This window comes from Biomphalaria glabrata, chromosome 13 (genome assembly GCF_947242115.1).
Source record: "Biomphalaria glabrata chromosome 13, xgBioGlab47.1, whole genome shotgun sequence".
Taxonomy (NCBI): Eukaryota; Metazoa; Mollusca; class Gastropoda; family Planorbidae; genus Biomphalaria; species Biomphalaria glabrata.
In genome coordinates, this window is record NC_074723.1 from 21,129,280 (window position 1) to 21,142,265 (window position 12,986).

Below are 12,986 nucleotides of genomic sequence, written 5' to 3' on the forward strand. Positions count from 1 at the left end.
TGATGTCTCTGTTGTGAAAATCGCATTTTCTGACAGAAGTACATTTATCAATGCAGCTTTAAACGGGTGAGACTAAATTGATTGATGTATTCGGCTGACCTTAAAAATTAACAAATTGAAATACAAAATCTGTGAAACATTTAAATCTATCTTCTTTCTTGCTACACTTATTCCTGTAACTCCATCCTCCAGGGGAGGGGGATATAAAGCTGCAACTATATTTATCCACCGAACTCGGCTCTGAGCAGCTTTCTTCATCCTTCTTATCATTCCAGTATTTTCAGCTTCGACCGACCTTATCCAAGTTACCTCATCAAGTTACTTTATCCATGTTACCTCATCAAGTTACTTTATCCAAGTTACATCATCAAGTTACCTTATCCAAGTTACCTCATCAAGTTACTTTATCCATGTTACCTCATCAAGTTACTTTATCCAAGTTACATCATCAAGTTACCTTATCCAAGTTACCTCATCAAGTTACTTTATCCATGTTACCTCATCAAGTTACTTTATCCAAGTTACATCATCAAGTTACCTTATCCAAGTTACCTCATCAAGTTACCTCACCAAGTTACCTTATCCAAGTTCCCTTATCCAAGTTACATCATCAAGTTACCTTTTCCAAGTTACCTCATCAAGTTACCTTATCCAAGTTACATCATCAAGTTACCTTATCCAAGTTACCTCATCAAGTTACCTTTTCCAAGTTACCTCATCAAGCTACCTCACCAACTTACCTTATCCAAGTTACCTCATCAAGTTACTTTATCAAAGTTACATCATCAAGTTACCTTATCCAAGTTACCTCATCAAGTTACCTTTTCCAAGTTACCCAAGCAACAACTGACGAGAAAATAAGATCTTGTCCACACTTAGTAAGGTCTTGACTAAGATAATACTGGAACTCCTCAAAGATCTTGTCCACACTTAGTAAGGTCTTGACTAAGATAATACTGGAACTCCTCAAAGATCTTGTCCACACTTAGTAAGGTCTTGACTAAGATAATACTGGAACTCCTCAAAGATCTTGTCCACACTTAGTAAGGTCTTGACTAATACTGGAACTCCTCAAAGATCTTGTCCACACTTAGTAAGGTCTTGACTAAGATAATACTGGAACTCCTCAAAGATCTTGTCCACACTTAGTAAGGTCTTGACTAATACTGGAACTCCTCAAAGATCTTGTCCACACTTAGTAAGGTATTGACTAAGATAATACTGGAACTCCTCAAAGATCTTGTCCACACTTAGTAAGGTCTTGACTAATACTGGAACTCCTCAAAGATCTTGTCCACACTTAGTAAGGTCTTGACTAATACTGGAACTCCTCAAAGATCTTGTCCACACTTAGTAAGGTCTTGACTAAGATAATACTGGAACTCCTCAAAGTTCTTGTCCACACTTAGTAAGGTCTTGACTAATACTGGAACTCCTCAAAGATCTTGTCCACACTTAGTAAGGTCTTGACTAATACTGGAACTCCTCAAAGATCTTGTCCACACTTAGTAAGGTCTTGACTAATACTGGAACTCCTCAAAGATCTTGTCCACACTTAGTAAGGTCTTGACTAAGATAATACTGGAACTCCTCAAAGATCTTGTCCACACTTAGTAAGGTCTTGACTAATACTGGAACTCCTCAAAGATCTTGTCCACACTTAGTAAGGTCTTGACTAAGATAATACTGGAACTCCTCAAAGATCTTGTCCACACTTAGTAAGGTCTTGACTAATACTGGAACTCCTCAAAGATCTTGTCCACACTTAGTAAGGTCTTGACTAATACTGGAACTCCTCAAAGATCTTGTCCACACTTAGTAAGGTCTTGACTAAGATAATACTGGAACTCCTCAAAGATCTTGTCCACACTTAGTAAGGTCTTGACTAATACTGGAACTCCTCAAAGATCTTGTCCACACTTAGTAAGGTCTTGACTAATACTGGAACTCCTCAAAGATCACTTAGACAAAAGACTACGACCAGAGCAGACTGGTTTCCGGAAGAAAAAAAAATCATGTACTGACTACATTGCAACACTACGCATTATCATAGAATAATTCTTTGAATGGCGTCTCCTCTATACATGACCTCTGGATTTCAACAGTATTGACAGAGGCTTATGAATCTTTATGGAATTCCGCCGAAGTTCACCAACATAATTAAAAAACTTGTATGTAAGATAACTCACCGTGCCAAGTAATACACAGCCGTAAACTGACCAATAATTTTATAGTTAAAGCAGGAATAAGACACGGATGTATACATTATTGCTTTCACACTTCATTTTCTGGTTGGTTATTGATTGGCGCATGAGACAGATACTCGCAGACAAAAAAAACAACAACTACATAAAAGGACCTTTACTGTTGTTAGCTGTTGCTGCTTATTCGAAGTAAGAAAAAAATACTTTAAAAAAAAAAAGCTTATCTAAGTGGAAGAACTATATATTTAAAAACTATATCATTCAATAATGTAATTTTTTTATATCAAACAAAACAAAATTACCAATATTTAATTGACTATACGGTAAATTTTAAAATTAATTCATGTTTTTTTAGGTATACTTAATAATTGTGGAAAGTTTAAACTAGATCGGAGAATGGGTTTGGGAGAAATAACGTTTACAATTATCAGAGGGGACAAACCCCACATATTTAGTTATATCGCTTAGTACTCAAGGTTTAATTTCCCTTGTTGATATTGAAAAAAAAAAGTTAATTACCAGTAATTAATTGATTTTTAAAAATTGATTCACGCTTTGTTAGGTAGAATTAATAGTAGTGTAATGTAATGTTTCAACTTGTTCCGAGATTGAGAAATAAAATTCAAAATGTGTAACAGACAGAATGAGTTGATAAAAACTTTGTAAATATAGGATAATTTCTGTAGAGTTTCGATACCCATCCCCATGACCCCTACACTCCGGCGCATGTAGCAGATGCCTTCCTCGCCCTATCCACGCTACGCCACTGCAAATACATTCCAAGCAGCGACCTGTGTAGTGATTTTTTGTTTTCACCTTACGTTACAGTCTGAGAAACCAAGAGTGACGTACTTGTAAGACGTATGACAAAAGGCTGACAGATTCTTTTTTTTTTCCCTTTAAAATGTTTTTATCTTTTGCACTGATTTGACCCTCTGACCTGTTAGTGACCCTGGGTAGTTGCGTTAATGTTTCATTGGTGGAAGAGTTTTTGTTTGTAAAATGTTTTACATGTTTCGGATGTTCCTTCAAAGTTGAAGATAATTACTTCCTAGTCCAAACCTCCCGCAGGACGACGGGGCATGGGAGCGGGCAGGGTTTGAACCCTGGACCATCGATAAATCTATCTGAACGACAGTCCAGCGCGCAAACCGCACGACCAGGCAGTTGTTTAAATACGAGGGTAGAATATATGGAAAAAAATAATTAATATAATAATTAATTAATGAAATGAATACAATTGTAGGCATAATCGAAATTACACTACAAATGGATGCATCAATGTATTTGATTGATTTGATGTGATTGTGTTAACTGAGCTTCATTGTGTAGATGTAACCCCTAAAAAGATTATACAAATGTTTATCTATATTATAAAGCAGAAAGGTGTATGTATGTATGTATGTCCCGAATACAAATCAAAACCGTTTGACCAATCTTGATCAAACTTGACATAAACGTTCCTTAGAGCATGGCGGAGACCGTAGTGCATGTTTAATGTCCCTTCCACAACCGGAAGGCCCTAAAAGTAGAAAAAAAAGTACCTAATTGTATCTCTATTAAAGTACGAAACTTTTTAACAAATGGGGTAAACTTTTTTCACAGTATTTTATATTGGATTCTTTTAGAAACATGTGCTGATGGAGGCGATATATAAGCAGGTTTCCGTAGAGACCATCAGGCGCACAGTGCCGCACAGTTAAGTGTCTTGGGATGTTGTATTATAAAAGACAATATAAAATAAAATGGAGTAGAGACTAGGGCAAGACGACAGTTAATGTTGTAGCTACCTACAGACCAGAAACAGACTTCTGCTGACAGAGCAGGAATATACACAGTTCTGCTGACAGAGCAGGAACATACACAGTTCTGCTGACAGAGCAGGAACATACACAGTTCTGCTGACAGAGCAGGAACATACACAGTTCTGTTGACAGAGCAGGAACATACACAGTTCTGCTGACAGAGCAGGAACATACACAGTTCTGCTGACAGAGCAGAAAAATACACAATTCTATTAACAACTCTGCTTACCTTTTTAGTAAAGTTCAAGGGCAGGTCATCGTGAACAACCAAAACATTTTCGTTGAAACAATGGGAAGTTGTGTCTTGTGACTCGCGTTGGCGTCGCTGACGCAGCTTGTCGCTGATGACCGCGAGCAAAAAGCTCTGGTCCGTCGACCATGACTCTTGAAGGGCGCTGTCGTGGACGTTGGAGTCGAATCTGTACTGGGGCGCTGCTTCCGGCTGGTTGGAATACGACGAACTCGTTTCCTTTTTTGAATCACTCAAAAACGAGCTGTCGCTCTCCGTGGAAAGTGAAACTTCAACATTTGAAATTTCTTTGTCAGTGCTTGGATTCCTGGATACTTTGGTTTCATAACGAGGCTCAATGTTACCGCTTGGAGTTTGATCATCAGAGAGAGTAGAAGTGTCTGTAGCTACTTTTGTAGCGTCTTGGATTAAATTCACATTCGGCAGTAGATTTCTCGAGGTGAGTTGGTCTGTATTCGTTTCTCCAGGACTACGCTTTTGAACAGGAGTGAAAAATGAGGTTACCCGTGGCTTGAACACACTATTACGAGGGTGGGTTGCGGGCTTGACGTCGGAAATGTTTAGGGAGGCTGCCCGCCTGACTGTGGCCGCGGCCTTCTGCAAGAGACGCTCGCTTTCATGCTTGACTTCTGGAGAGTAAGCGACGTGGCGACTTTTAACGTCTGCCACAACTTTGTGATGATGCTTCAACTCCCACGATGCTGAATGAGTTGTTTCTGCTTCAGCAGCTACTAAATCTATGTGTGAGTTTAATCCAAGGGATGCAGATGTGTCAGATACTTTATTAATGTCATCCACGCAAGCTGAAACAGTTGAAGAGTCAGGAGATATCAAGTGAGCAATTTTAAAGTGAGAACTGGCATAGTTCTCGTCGTAAATATCGGGAGATAATCCAGTTAATTTTTTTGTTTCTAAAGGCAAGAATGATTTGTCTCCCTTTTGAAGTGTACCTTTATCTGAACTGATAATCCCTGATATATCGGACGTTCGTCGAAGAGAATCCCCTTGAACTTGATTGAGGTCAGTGAGACTGAATGTGGGGCAAGAATTACGCTTGAGTCTAAGTTCTGCTTGCTTGGATACGTTTTTATCAGACGGCGACATTCCAATCTCCAGAGCGACTCTGGCTTTTTGTACAGACTTCTTTGCTCGTATCTCATCGGCCAGTCGTTGTTCAGCCTGTTAGAGGGGAAAAAAAAACAAACACAAATGTATCTGACATCTATAGGACACATTGCTGACATCTATAGGACACATTGCTGACATCTATAGGACACATTGCTTTAGGTTTAAATAATTACTCTTTCAACTGTTTAACGTGGTGTCCTAGAACTAAAGTAGGGTTAGTGTTATGATAGGATTAATGTAGAGTTAGATTTTTTTCTCTCGTAATTCCAGTTACGTCCCTACAGAGACTAGTATTCAGCATAAGAATGAAGCCAGGGGGCTATAAACTTCCCGAGGGAAACAAAACCTGACCACTCAACTCTACAAAAATCATTCCGCCTGTTGCTTTCTCCTCTTACAGTTTTTATTATTTATTTATTTAAAAAAAAGGGTGGATGGGGTAGCTGTATCTATAAATACATACATTAGAAGAATTTATTTTTTTTTTACGATTTTTAGGATTTCTTACGATAAACACACATATCAATAGAATTTAGATCTAGAATTTGCTTTTATCTGTGTATTTTTTTAAAGTATCTTATATGTTTTCGTATTTGTAAGTTATGGTTCAGCATTTCATATATTATTATAATTATTATTATTGCTACTTTACTTTTAAACCTTATGCCCTGAAGTTTCTCTACATTTAGATATTCTGCTAATGATGATACTCTGATTTAATGCCAATATTCATTTGTTATAACTACTATGGTTCGATTTTGCGACTGATTTTTGTGGACGCACATCCTAATACTGGTCTAACCAAAGTAAAAAAAAAAAAAACTACCTCGTTTTGGTTTGTGAAAATCCGTTCCTACTTAATGAACTTAATTTATTTTTTTGATTGGTAATGAGTTTCGTATTAATGTTTTTAAGTCTATTTATTATTTGTTTTTAAATATCCACATAAAAAGATTACCTGAATACTACTGGCTTCTGATTGCAAAGACATTATCCATTTGGTCAGAGACTGTTGGTCATCTGCTAAGAGGTAGACGCTTGGGCACTGAGGCTGACTGACCTTAAAAGCGAACAAGCTCTTCCTGCGCCGCTCCAGTTCTACCACATACTGGACGCAGCTGTGATTCAGCCTGATGGACAGCAGGGCCGTATCCTCCGGCCTGTCAGTTTTAAACATGTACAGCCAGCCATGGCCCAGAGCACAGAACACTTTGACATATTTGAAGTCTTGTCTGTACAACAGAAATCCTGAAACTTTTATATCCTGTAGTTGATTTAGTTTGACTCCAGTAAAATCCCAGTCCTTCGAATTTCCAAACAACTTTGACTTTAAATCTGAGGCAGTTCTTTTTAAACTGGAAGTGACTCTTCTGGAGTAGTTTATGTCCACATACCTCGGACTTGTCTCAGGAGAATAAGAAGATGTGCTATCTTGTGAGTCCTGCCTTTCCCTTTTCTGAAATATATCTACTCTTGAATCTAGACTGTCTGAAAGTCGATTATTGCTTCTGGTCTTTTCTGACGATAGCTGCTGCCTCCTTTCGAAAGCGTCGTCTGCCGACGAAGATCTTTTCTTACGACGAAGACGAAACAAGTTGTCAAAAGGATTTTTCAGAAAAGACCTAGACTTTCTGACAGCATCGCGAGACGGCCGGACAAGACCAGTATCCTCAGCATCGTGTCGAACTCTCACAGGTTGGGCTTTTTGCTCACTTTCACCCTGGGTGCTTCGGTGGCGCTTAAGGATTTCAACTACTGAGTTTCTCTTTACGTGTGGAGCATTCGAGAAGGAGATGGAATGGGGGCGAAGTTTTGGTGACGGAGCTGCAGACATTCCCGATGTGTCAGAGCCGACTCGAAGCTTGACTGAATCCGATTCAAATGACGCACTTGAAGAGTCAAGGCTTATACCCGTGTCTTCGGATAGTTTAGAATCAAAATCCTCACATGATGCATTATTCAGAGCGATTATCCATTGGTCGAGTTCCTGCTTAGACGCCACCCCGAAAACGTAATTTTGTTTATTGTTCCGATTTTCTATGAGAAATTGATGTTTTTCTACCTTTGAAGCTTTGTTGCTGCCATAGTGCCTGACTACGCCGTTGTGCTCCCTCTGGTTCGGCTTGGACACGAATTCAATGGGTTTCACTCTGCAGGAGTGCAAGGATATTGCTTTCTTAGGGACACTTGTTGACTCTGTCTCGTACAGACTTAGCGTTCCATCAGACACTGAACCCCAGACTCTTTGACCCCTAAGCTGGTCCAACAGCCAGCCTTGGTGATCAGAAGCGGGGATTTCCACCACAGGCGATGCAGCCGTGATATCCTGATTCTTAGGTGGTACCGTGTCTTGCCTAGCAGCCGAGTCAGCCATGGCTGTATCACAATCTATGTCTTCATGAATCGGGCAAGGGGTTTCCCCAGCGGAGAAACATGCGCAGTCATCTGACCGCACGCTAAAGTTGTTGTTTCCGTCACAGATTGTATGAGGGATATCCACGCTGAATGAACGAAGAAAAAGATGTTTCTTTCTTGGTGGAGCCCGAGGGGTTCTTTCTGTTTCCTGCATGAAAAAAAGAAGCAAAAAGTTGTTTAGTAATTATTTTTCTAAAAATCTGTTTACAAAATGAAATAACAAACAACTAGAATGAACATTGGTACAATCAATATGTATTGAAACACTGTCAAAGGGGCTTGGAAGAAATGGGTCAGCGCGCTCTTTGATTTTAATTACCCCCATTGGATTTCAACAGCTAACTCGGGGCACTCATTAGAAGTGTTCAAGTAAATTTTAGGAAAAAAAACTGATATTTCAAACTAGATTTATTGTGAGAGAAAGTTCATGTTTTTATTCTCGAAACTTCAGTTTATAATAAGTTATATACAATCCGAGTGGTGATACACTACATAACTAAGGTTAGAGAGGAATTAGTATAAACATAAATATGAACAGTTTACAATGGTATAAGAATTATATGACACATCTACAATAGTTACGTTTGGTATCAATAAATAAATTAGGAAAGACCAAATAACGTTTAAAATATAAAAGCCAAGGTAAAGGTTCTCAATTCCCTTGACTTTATCGGTATGTATTACATATTCCATTGAGACTTTATCGGTATGTATTACATATTCAATTGAGAATAAATCCATGAACTTAAGACGGATTAATTTATGCCAACATGTTACTGTTCAAATAACTAGTAAATGAATATTTAAAACAAAGATAGTCAAAAGTTTTCTTTATTGTGTCAGATTATACATTTATGAAATTATTTTATGATAATATATCCATATTACTGTAAAATTTGCTTAAGCATTATTTGCATAGCATTTAAACCAAATTTTGAGCATACAACCCCATCACTTTATAGCTCCATCAGAATTCACATGTTCGAATTCACTCTTATAAAACTATAGACAATCTGTAGAAGTGAACTATACCTAGAGATAAAAAACATGTTTAGCTCCTACAAGTTGACTCGATATACTTAAACTCAATTCCATAATCGAATTCACTACTATTTTTTGTGTGTGGCCTGTGTCCCCTTAGACCTTTACGTGGTCCCGTCAGACAGCAGCAGCACAAAGCATGCTCTGTGTTCGGTGGAAAAGGTAAGCTTGTAGACACAACAAGAGTTCACGAAAGTATGAATGATTAGACAGGTACCTATCGATCCACATTGATCTCTTTTTTTTTGGCTGTTTTTTTTTTTAAACAGCCGTGTAGGTATGTGATTATTGTTCCTCTCTTCTCCTGAGCGATCGGTGTACCAATACCCTACATGCAAAGTGATTTCCCCTGTGTCGTTTAACTCCCTTGATTTAATCAGCTGATATGGGTCAGCGTTATGGAGAGTTAAAAGCTTGTGTTTGCCTTGTGAAGATAGGAGCGCCCTCTACGTTAGATTCTGGAAATGCTTCCTTGAGCAGACGAGAACGAAACGTAAGCTGCTAACTCATGTCGCATACACTTAACAACATCGGAACACCTCGTAGCAACAGTCAGCGTAGAATCCGAGATTATTGTAATAATCTCCCTTACATTTATATGTTGTTTAAGAGGGCTCTCCTTTATGAAAAATTGCCCGTATATTTAAATTTTTTAAATTAAACTGTTCGCTTTCACGAGATAAAAAGTAGCACCTAAGCTTTGCAAGCCACAAAAAATCATGAATTCGGATTTTTATTTTTTCTAGGTTTTTGCTATTTAAACAAAAAACTGAAGATCTTTGTCGACTTCTTTGGTAATCATATTAGAGCTGCGGATAATCTTGATGTGTAATGAAATAATTGCGTTATCCGATAAAAAATACGTAGCTCCAGCTTCTTTTAAAATCTATTTTTGAAATTGGTTCATATATATGTGCATGAATTCTGCAGTATAAATTTAAACAAAAAAAGTGTGAGCATTTGGAGAACATAACTAATTTGTAAATCTGATTTGAAATAAATGATGCAGTAATGAAATCACTCTTTGAAAATTAGGACTTCTACGGGATAAATAACTCACGATAGAGCCGTATATGTATAGTTCATTTTAGAAACAAGGATAGACCTGGCCTTTGTGTTTACAAGAGCAAAAGTTCCTGAAGAAAGTTTTATTCTAAATAATAATCTTTGGAATAGATTCTATAAGATTTAAAGTTTTACAAATGTTTCTAGAGTCATCAGGCCTTGCTGTGTCCCATGTTAGCCTAAAAATACCAGTCATTCTTGGCAACTAATATTATAACAAAACAGAATGTATACCCTACACACGGATGATTCATTACTTTGAATGCTAAGTGTCAACTCAGCATAAACAATTATACAGAGCGCTGTGGATTTCCCAAAGTGTCATTCGGCTGTACACTCCGATGACAAACTAAGCAACTGTCAACATGTCAGTGAGGGAATCATTATTTTGTTTTGTTTTGTCAGCATGGGAAACTAGACAGAGACTCTAGCCAAACAATGCTGTGTAATTAAATGAAGGCACTTGTACTCAACAGTATTCTTACTATAGAAGTAACCTACTGGCATTTGTAATATTTAGTACATGTATTATTAAGGAAGAGGTGATTGACTGGTATAGGGCTTGGCTTACGAACAGAGAATGTTCAAATTCTGGTGAAGACTGGGATTTTGAATTTCGGGATATTTAGGCCGTCTCTGGGTACACTCAACTCTAATGGGTACCTAGCATAATGTGGGAAAAAGTAAAGGCGGTTGGTCGTTATGCTGGTCACAAGACACCCTCGTTAACCGTGGGCCACAGAAATAGATGGCTTTAACATCATCCGGATTAGTGGTAATCCTACACAGATCCGTATTACGCTAGCGGTTAGTGGTACTTCTACATAGCCCAGTACTACATTAGCAGGTCAATGGTAGTTCTTCACAACCATGTACAACGTTAGCAGGCCAGTGGTCATGTTCCAGGACATACAGGTCAACGGTTAAAGCAAGCTAGCACGAATACATTCCTGTAAACATTTAAAATCTATTTACTACCGGTCCCAGTACTTACGTAACTCTAAAGCATGGTTTATCACCTTGTGGATTCGAACCGATGACAACGATTAAAATGTATGTTACATGGCTCTACATCAATCTTCTTATTTGATCTTATTAAGGTAGCAATTATAACCTATGGCAAGTCACTAAATGGTCAACTTTTAGGGCATAACGCATTGGTAAAAAACAACATAAAATATTCCCTTTTCTATCCGATAAGACCGAATTCATTTTCAAAATGAAACTATGCTGAATGAGTATGCTATACCTGTATGTAGAACTATGTATGTCTGTATAAATGTATCTGTGTATGTCTGTATAAATGTATCTGTGTATGTTTGTATAAATGTATCTGTGTATGTTTGTATAAATGTATCTGTGTATGTTTGTATAAATGTATCTGTGTATGTTTGTATAAATGTATCCGTGTATGTCTGTATAAATGTATCCGTGTATGTCTGTATAAATGTATCCATGTATGTCTGTATAAATGTATCCATGTATGTCTGTATAAATGTATCTGTGTATGTCTGTATAAGTGTATCTGTGTATGTCTGTATAAATGTATTTATGTATGTCTGTATAAATGTATTTATATATGTCTGTATAAATGTATCTGTGTATGTCTGTATAAATGTATCTGTGTATGTCTGTATAAATGTATCTGTATGTCTGTATAAATGTATCTGTGTATGTTTGTATAAATGTATCTGTGTATGTTTGTATAAATGTATCTGTGTATGTTTGTATAAATGTATCTGTGTATGTTTGTATAAATGTATCTGTGTATGTCTGTATAAATGTATCTGTGTATGTCTGTATAAATGTATCTGTGTATGTCTGTATAAATGTATCTATGTATGTTTGTAAAGCCAATAGCGTTGTTCACTGCTAACCATTGAATATGTTATTGAATGTATAGGCAACATAAAAGAATAGAAGCGTATTCCTACAACGCGGGCACTGCAACAAAAACGGTACCCAGGCCACGCTTGCAACTGTCGATGTTGTATTGGAAGTGTGTCGTGGCACGTAATGAAACACATTAACTAACAACAACGAATTCATTTATACAACTTAGAGAGCAATGTTTTCTTTCACAACTAATGAAGGTGAGATTTTAACAAATGGAACATTTTTCACCCTGCCCTCAGCCTCACAAAGCGAATGTATAGATCTACTAGACTTTATACTTTTCCAATGATAGACTTTTAGATCTAGACTTAGAAGGCGAAGCGCTAAACGTTCCTGAACATTAATTTATTAAACTCTTGAATGAATGCGGAATTACCAAAAGACAGATAGGCCGCTCAAGAGAAGTGTTTTAAATTTATTTTTTTCTTTGAAAAAATGATAAACGATCAAATTAGAGTTTTCCCAAGTGGCCAACGAGCTAGTAATTCTTTTCACATCAATACACATCAACTATCAAATTTCTAGGAAAATTGTTAAAGCCATTTTCAAGATCCGTGTCCACCCAGATTTTTGAGCCAACACAGAAGGCTTTAGTTTTCAAGAAGATACAAGTTAAATATAGGTATTGTAATATAAAAAAAAAATTTAAAAAAATTAATAAAGGCTTTGACTTATTGATGAATAAATATTAAGTCAGATTCATACCAGAGACTACGACATAGATATGTTCTCTCCCCCCCCCCCCTTTTTTTTCCATATTATCGGCGAGGTGTATGAAATGCATTGCATAGCATCACTTTTTCAGTCAGTTGAAGATATTGTGAATAAAATAAACCTTTTTTTTTTTTTTGGTTTAAAAAAATTGCACATTTTTTTTTACAATACCTCTTTTCAAGTCAGAATTTCATGGAACCTGGAACCAGGAAGCAGCATGACATTAATCTAAAAAAAAAACGGCTCTTACGATTTTAATAGAGATTTAGAATTTGATGTGTTTCGCTGAGAAAAATATCACTAGCCCGTTTGCCCCACGGCGAAAGCATTTCGGAAACATACATGTATCTCATGTTGATAACAGATGGGCACAACTGATCTAAATTATCCATATATTTAACTTTTGAATACCGTATCGTTTTAGCTTATTTCATTGAGAAAAAAAAAGGCACGTGACATGAGCTTGCG

At 37.2% G+C, this 12,986-nt stretch overlaps 1 protein-coding gene across 2 annotated transcripts in view; it reads right to left on the reverse strand.

The window, feature by feature from the left end:
• Positions 1 to 12,986, reverse strand: part of LOC106065235 (uncharacterized) — a 100,295-nt gene that overhangs the window by 42,026 nt on the left and 45,283 nt on the right. The window contains exons 1-3 of one of the 2 annotated variants that reach the window (XM_056007961.1): positions 8,835 to 9,024; positions 6,346 to 7,950; positions 4,239 to 5,438 (exon numbers count right to left, since the gene is read on the reverse strand). In XM_056007961.1, coding sequence (XP_055863936.1) covers positions 4,239 to 5,438; positions 6,346 to 7,761 — 2,616 coding nt within the window. In that variant the 5' untranslated portion in view covers positions 7,762 to 7,950; positions 8,835 to 9,024. Of the gene's footprint in view, positions 1 to 4,238; positions 5,439 to 6,345; positions 7,951 to 8,834; positions 9,025 to 12,986 lie in introns of those variants that run through there. The other variant, XM_056007960.1, reaches the window with a different exon arrangement.